Source organism: Microtus ochrogaster, unplaced genomic scaffold, assembly GCF_000317375.1.
Source record: "Microtus ochrogaster isolate Prairie Vole_2 unplaced genomic scaffold, MicOch1.0 UNK103, whole genome shotgun sequence".
In the NCBI taxonomy this organism is placed as follows: domain Eukaryota; kingdom Metazoa; phylum Chordata; class Mammalia; order Rodentia; family Cricetidae; genus Microtus; species Microtus ochrogaster.
In genome coordinates, this window is record NW_004949201.1 from 725851 (window position 1) to 749854 (window position 24004).

At 54.7% G+C, this 24004-nt stretch overlaps 3 protein-coding genes and 1 non-coding gene across 4 annotated transcripts in view; 3 read left to right on the forward strand and 1 right to left on the reverse strand.

Moving 5' to 3' along the window:
* Positions 1-504, forward strand: part of Med29 (mediator complex subunit 29) — a 5377-nt gene extending 4873 nt beyond the window's left edge. Inside the window, exon 4 of the mRNA XM_005371284.3 lies at positions 238-504. Coding sequence (XP_005371341.1) covers positions 238-480 — 243 coding nt within the window. The 3' untranslated portion in view covers positions 481-504. The remainder of the gene's footprint in view (positions 1-237) is intronic.
* A 6776-nt stretch (positions 505-7280) lies between these two features.
* Positions 7281-9679, forward strand: Zfp36 (ZFP36 ring finger protein). Its single transcript, XM_005371285.3, has 2 exons — positions 7281-7384; positions 8019-9679. The coding sequence occupies exons 1-2, from the start codon at positions 7343-7345 to the stop codon at positions 8949-8951; spliced, it is 975 nt and encodes a 324-aa protein (XP_005371342.1). The 5' UTR covers positions 7281-7342; the 3' UTR covers positions 8952-9679.
* Positions 9680-13178: 3499 nt separating this feature from the next.
* Positions 13179-13271, reverse strand: Trnai-uau. Its single transcript is given in 2 exon segments — positions 13179-13214; positions 13234-13271. It is a non-coding gene; the product is annotated as a tRNA-Ile (tRNA).
* Positions 13272-13621: 350 nt separating this feature from the next.
* Plekhg2 (pleckstrin homology and RhoGEF domain containing G2) overlaps positions 13622-24004 on the forward strand; it is a 12436-nt gene continuing 2053 nt past the window's right edge. The window contains exons 1-18 of the mRNA XM_013355191.2: positions 13622-14400; positions 15032-15162; positions 15765-16024; positions 16103-16203; positions 17496-17562; positions 17674-17720; positions 17914-18064; positions 18246-18383; positions 18533-18733; positions 20565-20657; positions 20742-20828; positions 21171-21204; positions 21297-21398; positions 21482-21529; positions 21605-21643; positions 21794-21810; positions 22759-22935; positions 23060-23924. Coding sequence (XP_013210645.1) covers positions 15054-15162; positions 15765-16024; positions 16103-16203; positions 17496-17562; positions 17674-17720; positions 17914-18064; positions 18246-18383; positions 18533-18733; positions 20565-20657; positions 20742-20828; positions 21171-21204; positions 21297-21398; positions 21482-21529; positions 21605-21643; positions 21794-21810; positions 22759-22935; positions 23060-23924 — 2536 coding nt within the window. The 5' untranslated portion in view covers positions 13622-14400; positions 15032-15053. The remainder of the gene's footprint in view (positions 14401-15031; positions 15163-15764; positions 16025-16102; positions 16204-17495; positions 17563-17673; positions 17721-17913; positions 18065-18245; positions 18384-18532; positions 18734-20564; positions 20658-20741; positions 20829-21170; positions 21205-21296; positions 21399-21481; positions 21530-21604; positions 21644-21793; positions 21811-22758; positions 22936-23059; positions 23925-24004) is intronic.

The window sequence follows — 24004 nt, forward strand, 5'->3', positions numbered from 1 at the left end:
TGTCTGCATAGCAAGTCTGTGACTCAACCCACCGCAAAAACACTTAATAGGTTGGTGCCAGTGAGATCCCATGGCCCCATGTCCTAGGTGATCCAGCAAGAGGCTGGCAAGAGCAGACACTGGCCTAGGAGACCCAGAGCTGGTCAGCTTAGCCCCAGATTGAGTGATGGGGGGGTGGGGTGGGGTTTGCAGGTCCCTGGAAACAATGCTGTTGTTCTCTTTCCTGCCCTCCCACAGCGCCTGGCCCACGAATGCCTTTCACAGAGCTGTGACAGCGCCAAGCACTCTCCGACACTGGTACCCACAGCCACCAAGCCAGATGCAGTGCAACCGGATAGCTTGCCCTATCCTCAGTACCTGGCTGTCATCAAAGCCCAGATTACCTGTGCCAAAGACATTCACACTGCCCTGCTGGACTGTGCCAACAAGGTCACAGGCAAGACGACTGCAGCCTCAGCTGGCCCTGGGGGCAGTCTCTGAGAATGAAGTGCAGCCGAAGGCAAAGCAGGTGGCTCCTGTTTCTGATTTGTCTTGCCAGGGCAATGTAGTTGAAACCAGCAGGGGGCAGCAAAGGCTTACAGGCGCACAGACTAGGCCTTGCCTCTGCTGCCACCCACTCTGCTCCCTGACCTAGGGTGGACCTCCCCACCGGGCCACTGATGACCTCTGTCAGGGACTCTACCCCCTCCCTCACCTCATCTCCCACCTGGCCCCGGGTGTGGCACTGACCGGGCCCTTTAGATCTTCCTCTGTCTATCCCAGTGGATGCACTAGTTTCTAACTCATCTTCCTCCAATCTTGCCTCTCTCTACCAGTCCCCTTTTGTTGCCTTTTGCCCCCAACTCCTAAGTGTGACCATATGTATGTAAGGGGAACCAAATTGCTGGGTTACCTGAGGCTAGAAAAGGGACTTCCTGGCCCAGAAAAGGAGAAGTGCAGAAATGTAGGCCCTGACCTCAGCACACACCAACTACGAGCAGTTTAGGTCCCAGCTCGACCCTGCGTCAGCAGAGCTCTAGCAGGGAGCATTGTGCAATATGTGGCCTGCTCAAAGGGACTCCTGGGTCCCTATATTTTTAGCACCAAAGCAGAAGTGAAAAGGCCCTAGCAGGAATGAATCATGGGTTCTGGGGAAGAACCCAGCTCCTCCGGGAAGCAGGCCCTGGAGAGGGGGCTTGAGGGAGGTAGGGAGAACCCCACAAGCACCCCATTTCCCAAGGGGAGTGGGAGTTCAGCCACAGGCTGCAGGCCTGGATAAGTGCTAGATAGAGCTACCAACCTGGGCCCAGCTGCCACCTGAAAGGCTAGAGTGACTGTTTCCCATGCCATGAACCAGTGGCCTCATGGGCAGGACCCTGTTTCAAAAACCTGAGACCACCTAGCGGTGGTGGCACACGCCTTTAATCCCAGCACTTGGGAGGCAGAGGCAGGCGGATCTCTGAGTTTGAGGCCAGCCTGATCTACAAGAGCTAGTTCCAGGACAGGCTCCCAAACTACAGCAAAATCCTATCTCAAAAAATAAATCAAAACAAAACAAAAAACCTGAGACCCTGGGGACATCTGTGATCTACAGGAGCTCATGTTCCCCTACTGTTAAGGCTGGAAAGCCATCGAGATGCAAGTGTGACCACACTACTTAGGCACTCCTCCCTGCCTCCCTTCAGTGCTGGGAAGCCTGAGTCCACCCTTTGTGTAGTTAAATCACTCCCTTTGTCTCCCCAGGTCTCTGGGGTAAAGGTCTTTACCTAAGGTCATTGATCTTGAGCCTAATTTTTCACTTTTTAAATTTTACTTATTTATTTTTGGGTTTTTGAGACAGGGTTTCTCTCTCTAGCTTTGGTACCTGTCCTGGAACTCGCTCTGTACACTAGGCTGGCCTCGAAATCACAGAGAACTGCCTGCTTCTACTTCCAAAGTGCTGGGATTAAAGATGTGCAACACCGCCACCCAGTTCTAATTTCTTTTTATTTGGAGTTGTGGAGACGGGGTCCATCACCTAGACCATACTCAGAATACGTCCAGACTGCCGTCCAACTCAGCAGTCCACCACCTCAGTGCGTGTGTTTGTGTACGTACACACAAGGGGGGCACTCGTGTGGAGGTAGAGACAGATTTTAGATGGTGTGAGACAGGAGGATCTTCCCTGGGGATTGTCCTGTCTTCACCTCCCTCTTCTCCATACACGTGCTGATGATTACAGATTTGATGCAGGCCACCATGTTCATCATTCTTTTTGAGACAGGGACTCCTGTAGCCCATGCTAGTCATGAACTTGGGATTCTCCTGCTTCAGGCTCACAACTCTTAGGACTACAGGGCTATACCATCATTTGCTTTAACTACACTTACAAAATGTCTTAACGTAGAGGCAAGAAAATTGCAAGTTCAAAGCTATCCTGGGCTACATACTAAAACTTCATCTCAGCCAAAAGAAAAAAGCTAAGCCCTCAGCGGTAGGTGCTTAGAGTCCCATATGACTAGTAACTGGAACTTTTTCCCAAAGTGATGCATCAACTGATCACCTGGGCACCCAGCACACATCTCCTAGACCATTTCTTGTTTCTAGAAATGCTTCAGGGGTGTAGTAATCTTGCATACAACTGAAAACACACTGACCTGTCCAAGGCAGAACTCGAGAGTTTACAGCCAGGGACTCGCACCGTACATTTGCTAAGACATGGCAGTCTGTGGTATGGAAGACAGGTACAGCCCTACAGAGATGATGTCAACATACAACATGCTGGTAGGTGTGGCATCTAGCATCAGATACAAGGCCCAACTGCTTAAAACCATACTCAAGGTGACAGCAGACCATGGGGCAACAGTGTATATTCCACAATCCCACACCATAGAAGATGGGCACCAAGCTATAGTCATTCAAAAAAGATGGCAGCCCTGTGCAATGTGAGCAAAGATTCTTATATTCCTAGAGATTAACAAAATTCAGCATGGTATATAAGCCTGTAATAGCAGCATTCAGAATGTGCTCTCAAAGAGTGAAGAAGTTTTAGCTAGGTTCAGGGAGCACAGGGAGGAAGCTTAGATGGAGTCACGAAAGGGCCTTTTCCTGACCTTACCGGCACAGAGAAGTTGTACAGGCCTGTGTAAAACCCCACGCCAGGGAGGGTCTATGTATGAGATGAGAAACCACAGAGCCAGCCAAAGTGGCTCATGCTTGGAATCTCAGCACTTGAGAGGTAGGGGTAGGAGGGCTGCTGTAAGTCCCATATCTGCGTCTCATATCTGCAGGCTGACTGACCATGGGCACGCTCCCCACCCCCGCCTTGTAGGGATTAGCACACCGGCCATCCTCCCACATACATGGACCCTGCTCCGTGAGCAAGTACTAAAGCAACCATCTGACCACGTGACTACCGAACCCTGTAACCACCACTTAACCCGCTATCTCTCACCCATCGAGACTTTGCCCATCACATGCTGAGTCAGCTCTGTGGCAGAGCAGCCTCATTCGCTGGGGACAGATAAGATTGGCTCAGACACTCAGTATCTAGGTGCGGGTGTGTGCATGTCTGTTCTGCCCACAGGCAGACACAGGAGCACAACACAACCAGCACCCCGGCAACTCGCCCCATCATGTGCCGGCTGCTACGTCAGGCACCAAAGTCCACTGGTTTCCACTGCCTTGTGACTGGTCCATAGAGGAACTATGTCCAGACTCGGTCTACCACACTCAGGAACAGGCAACCTCCAAGACAGCCACAAATAAGAACAGATCCACAAATACCATTTGTATACATGGTACAACAGGGCCAAGCGAGCCACAGAAAGCCCATACTCTACTTCAGGGTCCTGCATGCAGAATCCTATCACCAAGGCACCTGCTAGGAATGACACACTTCGGTTCCGTTACACACAGATGGGTGGGGTGGAAGTTCCCACGAAGCCCCTCAAAGACAGCTGCAGGAGTTACAGTTGACAATCCTCCGGAGGCCACTTGCAGCACACATGGTCTAGTCAGTGGCACACAGGTGGCTTCACTTTTTTTTTTTTTTTTTTTTACAGAATCCTGTTCTATGGGGGCCTTAAGCACAGGTCACACACACAGACTTGTCGCCGGCACCTAAGCCCCCAATTGCTTACCTAGAAACTTTAAGACTCCCCACAACACACATGTAGCAAGCACACCTCCCTCCCGCTGGAGGCTGGCATATTGGCTGTTCCCCTGCAACACCCTGCCTAGACCACACTCACAGGCAATCACGACAGGCCCACACGTGCCAGGAGTACGTGGGCCCTAGCCCGCCTACCCGCCGGCCCACCGGCTCTCACACCCCCAGGTTTCCTGTCCCCGCTTGTTTTTCTGGAAACTCAGCGCTGAGTTCTCCTCCCCCTTCACCTCGGCCGGAAGTGCTTGCTATATTTTTAGCCTCTCTGGTTTCCACCCCCTTTCGCTCCCCCAGCCCCCACCCCAGCGCGCACAGGACGTGGCCGAGTGCCTCGCAAAACCTTGGCCATCCCCCCCCCTTCCCCACCGTCATTCCAGAGGGGATTCCCGGCTACTACCAGGGCCGCGGATTTTCCCCGCTGGCTACGTGGGGAGCAGGGAGGAGTCAGGCCATGAACTTCCTGCTGGGATGAGGGCACCCAAGCGGGAGTTGGACAGGACCCTTATTTCCAGATAATAAGGGCTGGGGCCTGGATATCAAGTGTGAGGGGTAAGTGGGGCCTGGACGCCTCTAGATTTGAGGAGGAGGGCCAGGGTTCTAAGGGAGAATGAGTGGGGCCTGGACGCCTGGGTCTGAAGGAGGCCATGCCCCACTTAAGATCACCTGTGTCTGGATCCCTGGCCAAGCGAAAAGAGGGGTGGTGGAGCAGGGAAGAGCCAAGCACCTGACCCGGTATTCTAAGATAAAGAAGTCTCACTTCGTTAGTCCTACTGCTTCTAAAGTCATGATTTTCAGAGGATCGTCATTCATACACCTCTGCCCCCCACCCCAGCACCCTTTGGAGAGTAGCCGAGACCCAGGCGGCCAGGCTTTCGCCCCAGTGACTCAGCAGATAGAGAAGGGGTCCAAGTTGAGTCAGGGATGGCAAAAGCTCCCAGTCCCCAGGGAATCGAAACTGGAATTACTTTTCCATGATCCAGACCCAGCTGGCCTCCGAAAACCCCAGCATGCCCCACCCCAATCCCCTTTCCCTGCGCTTGGTCTTAAAATCGGCTGGCTCAGGGATTTGAAAACTGGGCGGGAGGCAAGTTTTTGGGGCCCCTCCTTCCCTTCTTTTCCCGTTGTCCTCGAGACTGTTTACAACAGACTGGAGCCCTGGTTACAGGAGAGGAACCCAAGCGTCCGGGCTGAGCGTCCTCGTCACGGCTTCCAGGAAGCCCCCCCCCCCCCCCCCTAAGCGAGTGAGTCACGGGCGAGCGGGAGGCCGCAACCGTGCCACAGCAGCCTGGGGCCCGCCCAGCTCACGGGACCAGCCCAGGAAGGCCCCTTGGCCCCAGAAAGCGCTGCACCAGGGATTCCCCCCCCCCCCGGGCTCCGATGAAGCAAACCAGTGAGAAGCCTAGCCGAATCTCCCCACTTCAATACAAGTGCGCAACGCACCGTGCAAGAACTTCCCAACATTGTAATTACACTTCTAGCAATGATAACCTCCGTACCCAAACACACTTTTTCACTGGTGATACCCTTGAAGAAACACTTTTTTAAAACTTGGGTGTGGCGGCGGGGCATACTTCTAATCCTAACACTACTTGGGAGGTGGGGACCAGAAGATCCCGAGTTCCAGGCCAGCCAGGAGGTCCTGCTGAAAAACAAAAACCTTACAGATCTGGTGGAGAACGATCCTCGAGAGAATTTAAACTTTAGTTAAGACTGCTTCATTACAAGAGACCCATTCAACGTTGAAGGTGCCCAGTGCCCCCCACCCTTTTCAATGGAGACGAGCTTCCTCCCTAATAAAAGACTCAAGCTATTCCAACCTTGAGTTTTCGGGAACGAAGGCTCTTAATAATTGAAAGTGCAACTGGGGAAAGGGGCCCTGTCCAGCCTCCTTGGTTCTGCGCCTGGAGGTTTTAGTTTTTATTTCACCTTTGCTTTTTATCTTTCTGTAACCCACTTCCTCTTTACCTTTGTTCCCCCAACACCCTCTCCCCACCGTCTCTCCAGCCTCTTTGTTTTCCTTTCGGGAATAGGGACTGAAGCCAAGCAGTGCCAAGAAACCGCTCTATAGCCGAGCTTTCTTTTTATTCCCGCCCCCACCTCAGTAGTTTCTCCCTTTTTAGAAAGAGGACCTGGACCTCGATCGATAGCTGGGACTGGCCCTGACCGCCTGCTCCTGTTTCCACCACCTCTGAAGTGTCCAGATTACAGCCACGTGCCACTGGCTCACCCCCCACCCCCGGCAGGGGGGGTGTTTTGAAACAGGGTTTTTCTCTGATTAGCCCTGGCTAGCCTGGAACTCACTGGTAGACCAGGCTAACCTTGAACTCCAGAGACCCACCTGCCTCGGCCTCCGGGAGTGCTGGGATTAAACTGGTTTTAAGGTGTGTGCTACTACCGCCTGACCCTTTTTACGTGTTTTTTGCTTGCTTTTTCGAGACAAGGTTTCTCTGAGTAGCCCTGGCTGTCCTGGCCCTAGCTCTGTAAGACCAGGCTGGTCTCTAACTCACAGAGATCTGCCTGTCTCTGCCACCCAAGTGATGGGATTAAAGGAGTGCGCCACCACTGCCTGGCTAACCCTTTTAACTTTTTAAGACGAAGCTCTCACTAAGTTACCCAAGCTGACCTAGAATTCATTTTTCACTCTCTAGTCCAGCCAGGCCTTGAATTTTACTAGTCTCCTGCCTCAGCCTCCCTGAGTGGCTGGAACCACAGTCCTAAACCAGCTGGCCTAACTTGCGCGTGTCTCTTACTCCGTCTCTTTGTTTTTCTCTCGGCTTCTGGCAATCTCTGTCTCTTCCAGTTTGTCTCTCCCCGCCCCCGTCTGCCTCACACGCACACGCCCTCTTCTCAGTCCCTGCCCTTGTCAATTGTCCCTGGAGCCCTGCCCCCACTTCTGCCCCAGTTCCCTTCCCCACTGTCTTCAACCTTTGAAAACTACTCAGACGCCCCACTACCATCACCACCAGTCAGTCTTAGATACACCCCACTACCTCCTGAGAGGGGCTGGGGTTGCCCGCCAGCCAAGTTCAGGCACATTCAGCAAAATAACCAGCAGAGGGGCGGAAGGGGCCTAGAACCCGGCGGGCGGGGCCACGGCGCGGGGGCGCGTCCGGGAAGCTCCCTTGGCCACGCCCAGACTAAAGATCTATAAAAGGCGTAAGCTCTCCCTGCGGGCCACAGCCAGACTTTTGCGGCCCGACTGTCGGTCTCCTCTCCATGGCCATTCGCGCCACCATGGATCTCTCTGCCATCTATGAGGTGAGTATAGGCTAGACGGCACTCCCGGGTCCCCGGCACCCCAAACTTAGGCCTTGGACTCCCACCTTCCTTCTCAGTCCAGCCCTAACTGGCTGGAAGTGAGAAAGGGATATCGACGGGCCCCCGGGGACGGAAAGCTGGCGCACTGCTGTCACTGGCGCGGGGCGGAAGCAGCCCCACACCTGCCTGGTTCCTTTCGCGGCCTCTGGCTCGGTTTGGCACCCTAGGGGGTGTAGGGTTGAGGGGGAAGTTGACTCGGTCAGAGTTCTAGAGCGATCTGGCCTGGGTCGGCTTTGGCCGGTTCCTCCAAGTTGTGAAACTGGAGCGACCATGGGCGGTCATATCCGGGGAGGTCTAAAGGCCCAAAATTGGGGTACGGGGGGTGTGCTCTGGTTTGAGGGTCTCGTCTCGTGTTCTGTCGGGGACACTGGGCTTCCTAAATCCTTCTGGATTAGCTTCAGTCGTGTTGAAACACTCAAATCAGGTTCTCCCTGGAGTCTGTGATCCGGGTGGGGCTCAGGCCGAGAACCCACAAACCGGAATGGCAAGCTTGTGAAGCTCTTTACAATTGGGGCGGGGCGTCGTCACCTTACCTTTTCTGGTGGCCTAACCAACAACCCTATTCCTCTCTCAGAGCCTCCTGTCGCTGAACCCTGACCTCTCATCCGACCACGGAGGGACTGAGCCCTCAGCACTTTGGAGCATAAACTCATCTGACTCCGTCCCATCTGGGGTCACTTCTCGCCTGACTGGCCGCTCCACCAGCCTGGTGGAGGGCCGAAGCTGTGGTTGGGTACCCCCACCCCCTGGTTTCGCACCCTTGGCTCCCCGCCCGGGCCCTGAACTGTCACCCTCACCTACTTCGCCTCCTGCAACTCCCACCACCTCCTCTCGATACAAGACTGAGCTCTGTCGGACCTACTCAGAGAGCGGGCGTTGTCGATACGGGGCTAAGTGCCAGTTTGCCCACGGCCTGGGTGAATTGCGCCAGGCCAATCGCCATCCCAAGTACAAAACGGAACTCTGCCACAAGTTCTACCTCCAGGGCCGTTGTCCCTATGGCTCTCGATGCCACTTCATCCACAACCCCAACGAGGACCTGGCTGCTCCGGGCCAGCCCCACGTGCTTCGCCAAAGCATCAGCTTCTCAGGCTTGCCCTCAGGCCGCAGAACCTCACCACCACCACCTGGCTTTCCCGACCCGTCCCTGTCCTCATGCTCCTTCTCGCCCTCCAGCTCCCCACCACCACCTGGGGACCTTCCGCTTTCCCCCTCTGCTTTCTCTGCTGCCCCTGGGACCCCTGTGACTCGAAGAGACCCTATTCCAGCCTGTTGCCCCTCCTGCCGAAGGTCTACCCCTAGCACCATCTGGGGGCCCTTGGGTGGCCTGGCTCGGAGCCCGTCTGCACACTCCCTGGGATCCGATCCTGATGATTATGCCAGCAGCGGTAGCAGCCTGGGTGGGTCAGACTCACCAGTCTTTGAGGCTGGGGTGTTTGGGCCTCCCCAGCCCCCTGCACCCCCAAGGCGTCTCCCCATCTTCAATCGCATCTCCGTCTCTGAGTGACAAATGCCTACCCAGTATGGATCAGCTAGATCTCAAGGAGGGTGGGGCTTATTGTTGTGGGGACCTAGGGAGACTCCTGTTAGTAAGTGCCTCCTCCCTGACATTCCAGAAAGCATTAACCCTCCCCTGGTGCTGTGCTGGGGCAGGTCCCTAGTTCGCAAGCTCAGTGTTTGTATTGCTTCCCAGGATCCCTAAGATGTAGCATATTTGAGGGACACAGTTGACAGTTGGTCTTCTAGGGTTGTTTCTGAGAGAGGCGCTGGTGTGTGGCCCTGGCTGTCCTTGAACTCTAGAAAAGCCTTCCTTAGCTTGCGGAGTTATCTAGGTGTGCACCAGCCCCTCCCCAACTCTGGTTTCCTGGAATCGGAAAGTGCTGTGAAGAGCTGGCTCCCACAACCCCATCCCAGTTTTTACTAGACCCCGAGGTTCCACGTTCAGTGTCTGGTGGTTGAATCCTCCCCTGAGGGAGAATCCTGGTGCTCAAATTTCCCTCCGAAAGAAAATAGCCAAAGCCATTGCCAAATCCCTTCCCCAACCAGTTGGCCCTTTATTTATGACGACTTTATTTATTGTAATAAGATTTTATAGTATTTATATATATTGGGTCGTCTACTTCGTTTCCCTTTTTGTAATATTAAAATGGATACTGTATAAAGTATACTATAATATATTAAGTAATATATTGTTACCTTACAGGTCTATTTTTGTGGAGTTTTGGAATTTTTAAATAAAATCTTGTGTGAGCTGAGATGGAATTTGTTTTGTTTTTTTGCTACGGCGTACAGCCATGGGACGGTACGTAAACTGATCCACACTTGCTAAGGAGATGTGCTACCTGGTGGCGCTTACCTGGCAGGAAATGACGTTACCAGCTTCGGTTGTTCACCTGAGGGGGCGTGGTGAGATGAGGTCACCCACTAGGAACAGGGAGAGCTAGTTCTCCCGGCGTTGGGGGCGCTCCAGGCCTGTCCCTCCGGCTCTTGACCCAGCTCAGGCAGGGACGGGATGTTTCCGTCCCCACGGGGCCAAGGGTGGAGGGCGGGGTGGGGCGGGGCGGAGGACGGAATGTGCCGGAACGCGAGCCGGGGCAGGGGGTCAACCCGAAGCCGGGTCCTAGGAGACCCTGCACCCGGCGGAGAGAGCGGGGGTGGACTTCAAATTCTTGACAGAGGACTTATTTTTTTTTTTTTTAGTTTAGTTTTTTGTTTGTTTTGAAACAAAGTCGATTCTAGCTCAAGCTGGCCTGGAACTCTCGGCAACCTCCTGCCTCAGCCTCTGAAATGCTGGGATAACAAGCGCAAGCCACCACGCCCGGCTTCATTTTTTAACGCTTTGCGTGTGTGTTAAGTGTGAGCGCTCGTGCGCGAACTAGTGTGGAGGTCAGGACACAACCTACAGGAATCCATTCTCTTCCACAAAGTGGGTCCCGGGGATAGACCCAGATCTTCCAGATTGGCAGCAAGCGCCTTTACTTGCTAAGCCCTCTTACCCGCCTCTCTATGGAACTTATTTACTTATGCTGGGAAAAAAGGGAAGCCTAGGTCTCCTTCTGAACCCCGAGCGGCCTGTAACTCTTGGTAATCCTCCTGCCGTAATCTCATGAATGTTTAGGACTGTAGACACGCTCCCTCCGGGTTTGGGGTAGGGGTTTTAAAGAAGTGCGAGGATTCCGGGCTCTATTAGGACTCTCGGGTTCCGGGACTTGACAAATTGGGAGTGCAAACACTGTTGGGGTCGCGGCCCTCTAGCATCTGCAGACCCCAGAACCTTGGGTCCGATCGCAATCTGGCATTTCCGGAGCTTCATCTGCTTCAGCTCGCGGGGCGCATGGGTAGGGCAGTCGCGTCCTCCGACCAAACAAGGCAAGAGACCGCGGCGACGGCCAGCCCTAGCTGGGCGGGCCGCGCCCGGAAGGGGCCCGCGTCAGGGCCTGCGCTCAGCCCCTCCTTTTCTCCTCCGCCCCCCATCACCACCTCAGCCTCCACCCCCTCATTCCTCTTTTCTTTCTTCTCCCTAACTCCTCCCACCTACTGTTATGCTCCTCCCTATTTTCCCTCCGCCTCTCAGACCCTAGGACTTTATTGGACTTGCTTTTCAGACAGGCTCACGCAATAGCAATGTCTGCTAGGCCCTCTGCTTCCGAGTTGCTCCCCTCTCCGTTCTTTTGTCCTTCCTCCGCTAACTGTACCCTTAACCTCGCTCTTCTCTCCCCAAGCCCTGCCTGTCTTTCACTCCATTCTACTGACCTTTGCTCTCCTCTTCCAGGAAATGCCTCCCTTGTGGGAAAGTCTCAGGCCCTGGTATGTGGAACAGGGTTGGGAGAGGGAAACAGAAACTCCAAGACCCAGAGGCGTCGGGAAGGTCTAGGGAATGAGTTCAAGCAGTGCCGGACATTTGAGAGAGGCGAATGGATGGACATTAGAAGAACCACACAGCTACCGCCCCTGGCACTCGTCTCCCCACTACCCACTGCCCCCCAAAAATAACAGCCTCTTGTTCTTAACAAACAGACACTATGAGCTGAGGATGTAGCAGAGTGCCTATTTAGCGTCTGCAAAGCCTTCTTGGGCACTAGGCGTGCTGGCAGTGTACTTAGTTGTGTGCAGGGAAAGCGCTCCTATGCATAAAATAAAAACGATTTGTTTTGAGACAGGGTCTCTATGTGTAGCTGGCTGTCTTGGAACTCTGTAGACCAGGCTGGCCTCGAACTCACTGAGATCCTCATGAGTGCTGGGATTAAAGGGACGGGCTCCTACCGCCCGGCAAAAACAAATATTTTTTAAATGAATCATGACACAAGCCCATTGTTTAGACGGTCAGATCTGTCTTGGACACCCCGCCCTCATCCACAATTCACTCCAGCTCCCAGAGCCCCTCATCGAAAGCTACCTTGCTCCTACCCAGGTCTCAAAGTAACCGCTCTTTGTGCTCCACCCCCACCCCTAGCTGCTTTCCCCTAGGAAAGCAGGGAACTTTGTTACAACACCGGAGTAAAATCACCAAGAGTCAAAGTCCTAAAGCCTCACCACAGTCTGGATCCGCATCTCTCGCACGCGCGCGCATGAGCCTGCCGCGCGCTCACACAAACACACCTCTCTCCTTGCACTGGTCTTCAGCCCTAGGGTGTTAGCTGGAACTTCTCCCTAGTGTTCCCTCGACTCATTCCCCTCCTCCAGGTGTCTGTTTAAAGATCTTCCCTGGGGCTGGAGAGACGGATCAACGTAAGAACACCGCTCAGACAGAGGATCTGGTTTCATTCCCTGCACCACAAGGCTTACAACCCTCTGGAACTCAAGTTCAGGGGAATCTACCATTCCCTCTCCGGTCTCCTGGGGCACCAAGTATGCAACATGGGGCAAACATGCAAACAAACACCCATACACATAAAACAAAACTAGGAGCCAAGCACTGGTGGTGCATGCCTTTAATCTCAGTACTCGGGAGCAGGGGCAGGCAGATCTCTTGAGTTCAAGTTCCAGGACAGACAAGGCTACACAAAGAAACCCTGTCTCAAGAAACAAAAACAAAATCAAAAGAAAAGGATCACTGACTACTGTGACAGTCCCCATCCCATCCTGCTCTACTTGCTCCATATTTATCACTACTTAATCTAAACATAGACTCACACTCGCAGATGGTGATGGAGACAGGAGTTTGAGGCCACTTTGGGCAACATGGTAAAAGTCAAACTATGTAGTTAATTCATAGATTTGTAGCAATCTCTTTGGTAAAAAGTCAAGTCTTCAGGGACAGGAAGAACAGTACCTAATGAGTGTTTAGTATGTGTTTTAAAAAATTGATTTAGAAACCTGAAGAAGAAATATTCGAAAAGAGGCAAAACCTGTTCTAACCATCCATCGCTAGGACCTGAGGTTTAGATTCCATTCGATGCCCAGGCCATCTAATGAGGGGTTATATTGCCCCCTGGTGACCAGAATGGAAACTGTACCTTTGGGGCTGTTCCAATCAACCATAGAAAAAAATTCACATGGAAATAATGTTCATTCTTCTAAAATGCTGTAGGTACCGAGCATGGTGGCGCACACCTTTAATTCCAGCACTCAGGAGGCAGAAGCAAGAGGATCTCCTGTAAGTTCGAGGCCTGCCCTAGTTATACGGTGAGATCCTGTGTCAAACGAGCCGTTTAATTGATTTACAAAATGTGAAGACTACTAAAACTGATGCGAAAACACAAAGTACACCCGGATAAAAGAGAAGAAAAGAGAGTGCTCCAGGTGAGGATCGAACTCACAACCTCGGCATTGCTCCGCTTGCACTGTCATATAAGTACCGCGCGCTAACCGATTGCGCCACTGGAGCTTCGGCCGCACCCTCGCGCCACTAAGTCCTTCAGTCAGTAGTAGTCGCGCGATTTTGCTGGACAGCTCCACCCAACATTGCATATGCAATTATAAAGCCTTCCGATCGACCAATAAGAACAAGAGAGTGCAACCATTCCTGATTCTCACGCCTTGCGGGCCGGTGCTGTAAAAGGTAAAAGTCCTCCCGGTCCCTGGAATGTGGGCGGTGGCCTGCCGTTGGGCCCGCCTGCTCGCGAATATTCAGAGTAGGGGGCGGGGGTTTTAACCCTTTGAGGGAGGGCGTGCCGGAAGGCAGCCCCTCCCCCCAGCGGGCGGGAACAGGATGTGAGCCCGAGCGGCGGCAAGGGGGAGGGGAAGCCTCGGGCCGCCCCCCGCCCCACATCTGGGACCTGATTCTCCCCGCCCCAGATGCGGCGCCGCCGCCGCCCCCGGAGCCCCGGGGCAACTATACTGGAGCTTTAGACGTTCAGAGTGTCGGACCCGGGCGTCCGGGACCTCTATCCCGGTCTTTAAAGAGACCCTCAAGTCCAGGCTCCCGCGCCGGGCCGGGACCTCTGATACCCAGAGCCTCTTGAAGGAGCCACGGGTCCCGGACGTCAGCTCTGAGGCTGGAGGCCCGTCCCTGCACCCGGCTTGAAGACCGTAGGATCCGTAGCCGCGCATCCCCCCGCACCTGGGGTTCTAACTCTTGAGTCCAAGACCTCCTCCTGGAGCCACTTGGGGACCGGACCTCACTCCTCGACTTAGGGCTGCAACATCCATCACTTCCAAGAGACGGAGGAGTTTGCGAGTCCTTGCGCTCCCTCCGGAGGTGACTTCATCCCTGCCCCTAGGGTACTGGAAACTCTGGAATCCCGGGCCCCCTACCTACCATACACAGCCCTACCTAGAAGACTCAGGAATTTGTGTTCCCAGCGCCCCGGTCTGAGACTCGAGTGGAGGGTTGCAGCATCTTCCACTTAGAACATCGAGACTTCGGACTCTGGATCCCAACTCTCCCCGGATTCTGGAGTCTGAGACCCCCAAGTTCACGACCCTGAGTCCGGGCTGTGAGCCTCCTCAGGGGCCGCGCGTTACGGTCCAGACGCGCCGGACTCCCGACCCCGGGGCCCGCAGCTCCCCGGGAGGTGAGGGGAAGCGAGGGGCCCGGGGCTGGGGGAGGGGGGCGGCGCCGAGGCGGAACAATGAGGGGGCGTGCCGGTGGGGGGTAGCGGAGGCGCCGGCGGGAATCGGGGGCTGGGACCGCACAGGGGACGCTCGGACGGTGGGGACCGCAGTCGGGGTGCCGAGGGACCAGTTGGAGCTGGGTAGAGGGCCCGGGGCCAGCGCCCAGCGCCCAGTCCTGGGCGGGGTAGGGAGCCGTCTGCAGGACCCTGGCATCCGGTTCCCCAGCCTCCGCCCTCCCCTGGGACCCCGCGGCCTCTCCCGCCCACGGTTTTTCCCAGCCCTGCCCCTCGCCCTCAGCTTCAGCCTGAGCCTGAGAGTTCCCAGGATCCCTGAGCCAGGGGGAGGGGGGGCGCCCAGACAGATGGGACTTGCAGACTCGGGCACTTTTGCTGTCTTCGCTCTTTGTCTCAACCTTTCGGTCTTTAGCTTGTTTTCTCGGCCCCTTCTTTCTGTCACTTTGTATCTCCTCTAGTAATCACTCCGTGGTGCCCTTCCTTGGATTTTATATCAACTTTCTGCACCCTTATTAGTGAGTTGGAGCGGCAGCAAGACCAGTGAAATCCAGTTCCCAAGAAGTGGGTCTCTTTGTAGGTCCGAGTTGTGCCACTCAGCCATGCCCGAGGGAGCCCGGGGACTCAGCCCGTCCAAACCCAGCCTTAGGCTCGGGTGTGGCCACCAAGGTGAAGCTTGCGACTGCGCAGCTGTGAGCGATACTCCGACAGGTGAGCAGTCCCGACAGGTGGAGCCTGTGGGCATTTGTTCCTTCCTTCAGGACACTGAGCATCCCTCAGTGCCTGAGCAGTGCTGCCAACAACCGTGACCAAGACAGCGCAGCGCAGCCCTGTTGCCACGGAGGAGACGGGTAAGCTGAGAATTCAGGAGAAAGGAGCTGGACACAAAGAAGTGTTCTTCTGCATGCAGGGACTAAATAGTATGTGCAGAGGCCCAAGGCTGCACCTCGAAGTAACTGGACAAAGTTGAGTGTGAAGGGGTGGGGGCAGTAGAGAGATGTGTCGTGGAAAGGGAACTGGGTGAAGGGACCAGCCGTAGCTTCATTGAATGGGGCCCTGTGGATCTGAGGAATTTGAACAGAAAGGGGGCTGTGCTTGTGGGAGTGGCAAGGTCAGTGGGACAGACTCATAATCAATAACTGTGGTTGATGGAGGAGGTGAATCAAAGCAATAGAGGCCCAATGCCAAGAGGGGAAGGACTCTGGTACAGGATCAAACTGGACAGATCAGGACCTATGGGAACTGTCAGCCGAGTGTGAGGGAGTGTGGGGGCCATAGAAACGTGTGACCTGACCGCTTGCTCCCTACCTTAGCAGCCCCAGCAATCCCCCCCATGGCTTCCCCGAGGGGTTCCGGCAGCTCCACCTCCCTGAGCACTGTGGGCTCTGAGGGGGACCCATCACCAACCTGCTCAGCCTCCAGACCAGAGCCCTTGCCAGAGCCCCCCATACGCCTGCACCTGTTGCCCGTGGGAATCCAGGACTCGGTGAAACCCTCAAGGCTGGAGCGAGTGGCCAAGGAGATCGTGGAGACAGAACGGGCATATGTCCGGGACCTTCGCAGCATTGTGGAGGTGAGGTGGGCGGGTACCTGAAGACACTGGGGCCCCAGGCCAAGCCTTTGGCCTCTGTAACCCCTCTCATCCCCACAGGACTACCTGGGTCCCCTGATGGACGGCAGGGCCCTGGGGCTGAGCATGGAGCAGCTGGGCACGCTGTTTGCCAACATCGAGGACATCTATGAGTTTAGCAGGTCAGGAACAGATGGGGGCCACAAGGGTACTGGCTGCTGTGGCAGGGGAGGGGCTGTGTCCTAACATTAACCTGAGTGCCTCATAGTGGCCCTGTGAAGGCTGGCGTGTGAGATGTGCTGACACTGAGCAGTAAGGTTGAGGGGATAGTTGAGGACTGAAGGTAGGGAAGACGTGGAACCACACAGGTGCCATTTGTTAGTTGGGATCTGAGACCTGAGTCAGGTCATGTGGGGCCTGGGTGCGATTCCCTGGGCATGGGGCCACCTTCAGCCCTGGCCAAACCCAGCTGGCTGCTCACCCTGGTGAAGGGACACTGGGGCCTGAGAGTAACATGTCAGGATCACAGGAAAAGCTTTGGTGATTTGTTTTATTACTTGAGACCCACAGGGTCTCCTGTAATTAGGCTGGCCTGGGACTTCTTAACTCATTTTCCTGCCCCTACCTCCCAAGTGCCGGAATTATAGGCATGCACCACCACACCCATCTAGTCCTGGGTCGTTGTTTTTTTTTTTTTTTTTCCCCAAATAGGGTCTCCTGGTGTGGTTTGAGCTGTCCTCAAAATTGAAAGCTTCCTGTCTCAGCCTCCTGGGGATGAGATTGTAGTGAGATTGTAGGTGTGCCTGTCTTGTAGCAGAGTAACAGAGGCTCTTTTTTTTTTAATTTAAAGACTGAAGATTGAATCCTGGACCTTGGACATCCTGGGCAAGCTCTGTATTGCTGAGCTATGTCCTCAGCTTTTCTCTTTTTTGTTTGTTCGTTTGTTTTGTTTTGAGACAAGAGTCTCACTAAGTCATCCATACCAACCTTAAACTCTTTTTTTTCTTTCTTTCCTTTTTTTTTTTTTTTGTTTGTTTGTTTTTTTGAGATAACATTTCTCTGTGTAACAGTCATAGCTGTCCAGGAACTTGCTCTGTAGACCAGATTGGCCTTGAACTCCCAGAGATCCAAGTGCTAGGATTAAAGGCTTGCGCCACCAGTGCCTGGCTTCCCAAGTAACTGAGGTGACGGTCTAGTGCCACCATTCCCCCGCTTACAATCGAATTTTAAGATCATCTCTTTGGGAATTCCCAGCATCCTCTTTCCCAGGGCTGTGCTGTCAGCCCTTAGGTTGCAACGTGCCAGCTGTGACAGGGTTATCAGGCTGAAGACTATGAAGCCATGCAGAGACAGAATGAGTGGGCAGGCGTCTCCTGTAGCCATCTTACTTAGGCTCCTTCCTGGCAGTCTCTTGACCTCCTACTTGGCGGGCCAGGCGGCAGGCGGTTCTTTACTTTTCCCCTCCCCCCCGCAGTGAGCTGCTGGAGGACTTGGAGAGCAGCAACAGCGCAGGGGGCATCGCGGAGTGCTTTGTGCAAAGGGTGAGCGTGAGCCAGCACCAAAGCAGCCCAAGGCTAGGGGGATGGTTGGGCTGGCTAAGCTTCCCGGGGGCCATGGGAAGATCGGTGATGCTGACTCCTGTGTCCCCACAGAGCGAGGATTTTGACATCTACACATTGTACTGCATGAACTACCCGAGGTGAGGCAGAGGGAGTCCCTGCTTGGCCCCGGGCCATGCCCATGAGCCAGTGTGCTGGCCTCTACCCTCTAACCCACCCTGACCTGATGACCCCTTGAGCCCTGGCCACTCGCCCACCCCTCCCAGCCCTGCCTTCTGGAGCACCAGCCGCCACTGGCCACTGATTGACCACTGATTCGTCCTGTGCCTCCAGCTCCCTAGCCCTGCTCCGAGAGCTGTCGCTGTCTCCGCCAGCCACTCTGTGGCTGCAGGAACGTCAGGCCCAGCTCCGTCACTCCCTGCCTCTGCAGAGCTTCTTGCTGAAGCCTGTTCAGCGCATCCTGAAGTACCATCTGTTGCTGCAGGTCAGCTGTGGCCCCTGGCGCCTGGCTGGTGGAGAGGGGCATGATTGGGTCCAGCAGCCACCCGTGGTTCCCTGGACTGTGTGGTCGGCCCCTCCTCTTACATGTTGCTCTGCCTTCTGTGGTTCTCATCTTTCCTTCTCTTTTTCCCCCTCACCTGTGTCCTTCGATGGATGACTGGCAGGAACTGGGCAAACACTGGGCAGAGGGCCCGGACACCGGAGGGCGAGAGATGGTAGAGGAAGCTATTGTGTCCATGACCGCAGTGGCCTGGTACATCAATGACATGAAGCGCAAGCAGGAGCATGCAGCACGCCTTCAGGTGGCCCCAGGGTGGGCTGGGCCAACTTGACTGGGGACAGAGCTGGGGAACAGTCTTGGTGGCATCCCTGTCACTAACACCTTTGTTTTGGCTCATATGTGTGCGCCACCAACCCGGGCTTGTCTCTGTGCCTGGTGTGGTCCTGGCAGGAAGTTCAGCGGCGGCTAGGTGGCTGGACTGGCCCTGAGCTCAGTGCCTTTGGAGAACTGGTTCTGGAAGGCACCTTCCGTGGAGGCGGCGGGGGAGGCCCTCGGCTGCGAGGGGGTGAACGCCTGCTCTTCCTGTTCTCCCGGATGCTGCTTGTGGCCAAACGACGGGGGCCTGAATACACCTACAAGGGCCACATTTTTGTGAGTATGGGATGGGGTCCGATGCAGACACAACTAAAATACCTTCAGTATATCTTCACCTGAACACCCTGTAGGGGACGGCCTGGCTTCCACGGACGTATTTAGCTGGGCCCAGTGGCATTAGACTTATGATTCCAGTTACTGGGGAAACTGAGACAGGGAGATCAAAAGTTCAAGGCTAGCCTGAGCTACAGAGAAGGCTCTAGACCAGACTGGGAAACTTGATGAAATTCTGTATCAAAAAGTAAAAGCTAGCCGGGCGTTGGTGGCGCACGCCTTTAATCCCAGCACTCGGGAGGCAGAGGCAGGCGGATCTCTGTGAGTTCGAGACCAGCCACGGCTACACAGAGAAACCCTGTCTCAAGAAAACCAAAGGGGGAATAGGAGGAGGAGAGGAAGTGGAAATTTTGAATGGAAAAAAAAATACAAAATAAAATAAAACCAAAAGGGAGGGGGGAAAAAAGGCTAAACACTGGATGTGGTAGCTCACACCTGAAAACAGAGCACTTGGGGGACGGAAGCAAGGTTGCTCAAGTTTGAGGCCAGTCAGACCTGTAAGTGGGCCCAAGGCCAGTGTAGGCTGCACAGTGAGATCCTATTTCAAAACAGATCCCGCACAGGCACATCTGTGTCCGTTCTAGGCTAGCTGGGACTGTTGGCTGAACAAGACCCTGTCGCAAAACCAAAAGCCAAAAAGGCGACAGTGACCACGGCAGGTAGCGACCTGGCTCGGAGTAAAGCTACCACAGAGCTGTCCTCTGACCTCCAGGCGCCCTTGGTGGTGTGTACCCCTGCTCCCCCCACTATTAAATGTAAAATAAATGAAAGTGGAAGGCTCGGAGAGATAGCTCTTCTAAAGGATCCAGTTGTGATCCCAGAATTCCCACCAGGCTGCTCCAAACCACCTGAACTCCAGTGACGGAGGAGTGAGGCTTCCGCAGCCTCAGGAGCTCACCTGCCTGTGGCACACCCCCTCAGACATATAGTTTGTTTTTGAAACATAGTCTCTCTCGCACTCGCATCTCACTAAATAGTTCTAGGTAGCCTCAAACTCAGCGACCTTCAGAACGAAGGGCAGGTTGAACCATGTGGCAATGGCCCACGTTTTATTTTTTTTTTTATTTTGTGTGTATATGTGTGTGTGTGTGTGAGAGAGAGAGAGAGAGAGAGAGAGAGAGGGAACAAACAAGAGGACAGCTCTCATAATTCAGTTATGTCCTTGTGGAATCTGGGGATTGAACTCAGATCTTCAACCTGGAACACAAACACTTCTGCCCCCACTGCGCCTTCTCTCCGGTCTTTATAGTCTAGCTGCCTGGAGCTTACTATGCGTGCCTTGCTGACTTCACACTTGTTTTAATTCTCCAGCCTCAGGCTGCCAAGTGCTATGATTACAGGTGTGTGCCACCACATCCACCCAGCATTTTCCTTGAATTAAAAAACAAGGGGAACTAGCCGGGTGGTGGTGGCACACGCCTTTAATCCCAGCCCTTGGGAGGAGGAGGCAGGTAGATCTCTGCGAGCTTGAGGCCAGCCTGGCCTACAAGAGCTAGTTCCAGGACAGGCTCCAAAACCACAGAGAAACCCTGTCTCGAAAAACGAAAACCAGCTTGAGCTACATAGTGAGACTCCGACATTTTAAATGTGGGAGTTAAGTCCAGCGGGGAGGTAGAGGGAGTCTGGTGGGGGAGTGAGGGGAGTCCAGCCAGTGGGGTGAGAGGCAAAACGGCCCATGAGGCACTGCTTTCTAGGATATTAGAACCCCGGTATTTTCTGAAGTGTATTTAGTGCCAGGAGGGTCTTGGCACCTCACCATCTGTTTCTCCTTCAGTGCTGTAACCTGAGTGTCACTGAGACGCCTCGGGACCCCTTAGGATTTAAGGTGTCGGATCTGACCATCCCCAAGCACAGACACCTGCTCCAGGTACGCAGAAGGTGGGCTGGGCCAACACCTACCCCTGCCTTAGCTCAGAGCCCAGATCCCTGACCTCCACCCACCTTACCCCAGGCCAAGAACCAAGAAGAGAAACGGCTGTGGATCCACTGTCTCCAGCGCCTCTTCTTTGAGAATCACCCGGCTTCCATTCCTGCTAAGGTATGGACCTGCCACAGCAAGCGGCGTAGGGCCCAGTCTCCGTGGCAGACCCGAATAATGTGGGTGGGGGCGCTTGCCACCTTGATGGCCAACACTGCAGAATTAGGCTTTCTGGCTTTGGGATGCAGCACATTCTTGCTTTGTGATCTTGGGCAACAAGATCCCTGGCCTTGGATTTCCTCGCCTGGAGGAATAGTGCCAACAACGGCAGGCAGTAGGGGTGAGAATTACCTGTTGTCGTTGGCCTGGTGTTAGAAGCAGTTGTTCATTCCTGGGAATGGTTGTGCTCGGGGCCTGCTCTCTGGACCCCGCCTCTCAAACACTCGCCTCCCTGTCTTCCAGGCAAAGCAAGTTCTTTTGGAGAACAGCCTGCACTGTGAGTCAGGGGCCTGGGCTGTGGGCTTATGTGGTCCTAAAAGAGGAAATGCTTCTGAGAAAGTAGACAGTCCTGTAACTCTTCCCCCACAGGTTCTCCAAAAAGCAAATCTATCCCAGAACCCCCAAAGTCCCCCCTGGACTCTCCCCGCCCTCGGGACGCTCGAAGTTTCACCCCTGGCAGAAGAAACCCAGGTAACAGAGAGAATGTGGGTTTGGGTCACCGCCCCAAGGCTGAAGGGCTGGGCTGACATGGAGTCCGACCATCTGTCCCACAGCTCCGTCTCCGGGACTCTCTGGCAGTCGTCGTGGCCGCAGGAAGTCTGGTGAGTACTCACCCCTCCAAGGGGACCCAGGGACCCAAGGGCCTGGCCTCCTGATACCCTGTGTCCCTCCCCCAGAGCCAGCAAAGGAATCTTATGTCATTCTTCCCCAGAACGGTTAGTGACTGGTTGTCTGTCTGTGAGTCTGTCCTTGCTCTCTCCAGGGATGCTTGGGGTAGATGGAGAGGGAGGAGGGGTCAGCTGGTCGGTTACAGGGAATAATCTACTTCCGTGTCTCTTTTCTGTTTTTTATTTCTCCATCCCCAGAGAAGCCTCAAGTCAAGGTAAGAAATGAGAAATGCCATGGGTCAGAATAAGCACAGATTAGGGACCTGGGGACCCAGCTGCATTGGTTCTGTGCTTTCCCAGCATGCTCTAGGTTTGAGCCCTTAGCAGCACGTAAGTTAGACAGATAGCACAAGGGAGATGGAGGCAGTAGGGTCGGGAGTTCAAGGTCATCCTTGACTATAGGCAAAAGTTCTGGTCTAGCCTGGACTCAGAGAGGGGGCCTTGAGCCAGGTGTCCTGGCAAATGACAATTTAAGCTACACTGGAAACTGAAGAGGATCAAAAGTTTGAGCCAGCATGGGCAAGTTATCTGTCTCACAAAACTGGCTAGCAGGTCAGGTGTGATGTTGTTCCGCAGGTCTTTAATCCCAGCTGGAGGCAAAGGCAGGCAGAGGTCTGTGAGTTCAAGGCTAGCTTAGTCGACGTAATGAGTTTTAGCCCAGCTCAGGCTACATAGTGAGACCCTGTCTCTCAAAATATGGGGGGTCGTTTTGGGGGAATAACACTCAATGGTCAAGTTTCTGGTATGCATGAGTCCCTGAGTTCCACCCTCTATACCTCATGTCAAAAAGGGGGACGGGGATGGCACATGCCTTTAATCCCAGCACTTGGGAGTCAGAGGCAGGTGGATCTCTGTGAGTTCGAGGCCTGCCTGGTCTACAGAGTGAGTGCCAGGACAGGCTCTAAAGCCACACAGAGAAACCCTGCCTCGAAAAACCAAAAAACAAAAGAGGGGTGGGGTGGTGAAGCCCAAACTGCCTCTGGTGGGAAGGCAGGAGAATTAGAAATTCAAGGCCAGCCTGGGCCACATATGGCCCTGTTCAAAGGTAGAATAAGAAGGTGGGGGGTCAGGATCCTTGACTTCCCCCATGTATAAGAGAAGGGACTGGGAATTTGGGGAACAGCATTCTTGGCTCTTGCTTTGCAACCCTCTCCTCCTTACAGCATGCTGGCAGTGAAGGGGAGCTCCATCCCCCACCTGAGTTGCAGCCACCCATGTCTGTTTCTGGTCCCCCTGAAGACCTGGAGGATGCTGGGCCTCCCGCGTTAGAGCCATCAGGGACCTCCATCACTGAGGAAATTCTGGAGTTGCTTAACCAGAGAGGCCTCAGGGACCCAGGGGTGAGCTGCAGCGCTGTCAGAGCAGCCTTGAAGCGCTGGCCTTGGGCAGGCAGAGAACATAGCCCAGGGCAGCCCACAACCCCATCCCCCTGATGTCTTGACTTTCTTTGTGTGCCCACTACAGCCAGCCACCCACGACATTCCCAACTTCCCCAGAGACTCCAGGGTGCCAGTTGAAAGCGAACCCCTCCCGTTCCAAGCCTTGCCCAACCGAGAGTCTTCAGAAGAGGAGGAGGAAGAAGAGCTGGAGGCAGATGAACGGGAGCCGTCCCCACTCCACGTCTTAGAGGGGCTGGAAGGTTCCAGTCCAGCTGAAATTCCCTGCATGCCCAGCCTTACCAAGATTCCCAACAACACGCCCAGCCTTCCAGAAATTCCCGAGGTTCCTTGCCTTCCGAGCCTCCCTGATATCCCTGGTGTTTTTGAGATGCCATGCCTTTCACCCATGTCCAGTGTCCCCGACATTCCCAGCTTGGCCAGCACCCCCTCCTTCCCCTGTGGCTCCTGGCTCCCTGGATCCCTGCAGGAGACTGAGAGCAGTCCGGGAAGACTGGGCGAGCCACCCTCAGAAAGCAGAGTGGGGCAGGAGGAAGATGCAGAAGGCGTGTCATTTCCAGCTGTGCAGATCCAGGGTGGCACCCAGGTCCAAGGATTCCCGGAGGAACTGGAATATCGCTCTTGTTCAGAAATCCGAAGCGCCTGGCAAGCGCTGGAGCAGGGGCAGCTGGCCCGGCCTGGCTTCCCAGAACCGCTGCTGATCCTGGAGGACTCTGATCTTGGTGGAGGCGGCACCAGCGGGAAGGCAGGAATGCCACATTCCGAGCGCTCAGCGTCCAGGGTGCGAGAACTGGCTCGGCTCTACAGTGAGCGGATTCAGCAGATGCAGCGAGCTGAGACGAGGGCATCCACCAATGCACCCCGCCGCCGACCTCGAGTCCTGGCCCAACCCCAGCCATCCCCCTGCCCACTCCAGGAGGAGGCTGAGCCAGGTGACTTAAACGTTTTCTTCTGTGGTGTTAGGGCCTGGAGCCTCTACCACTGAGCCACACCCCAGCCCCTCACTGGGGGA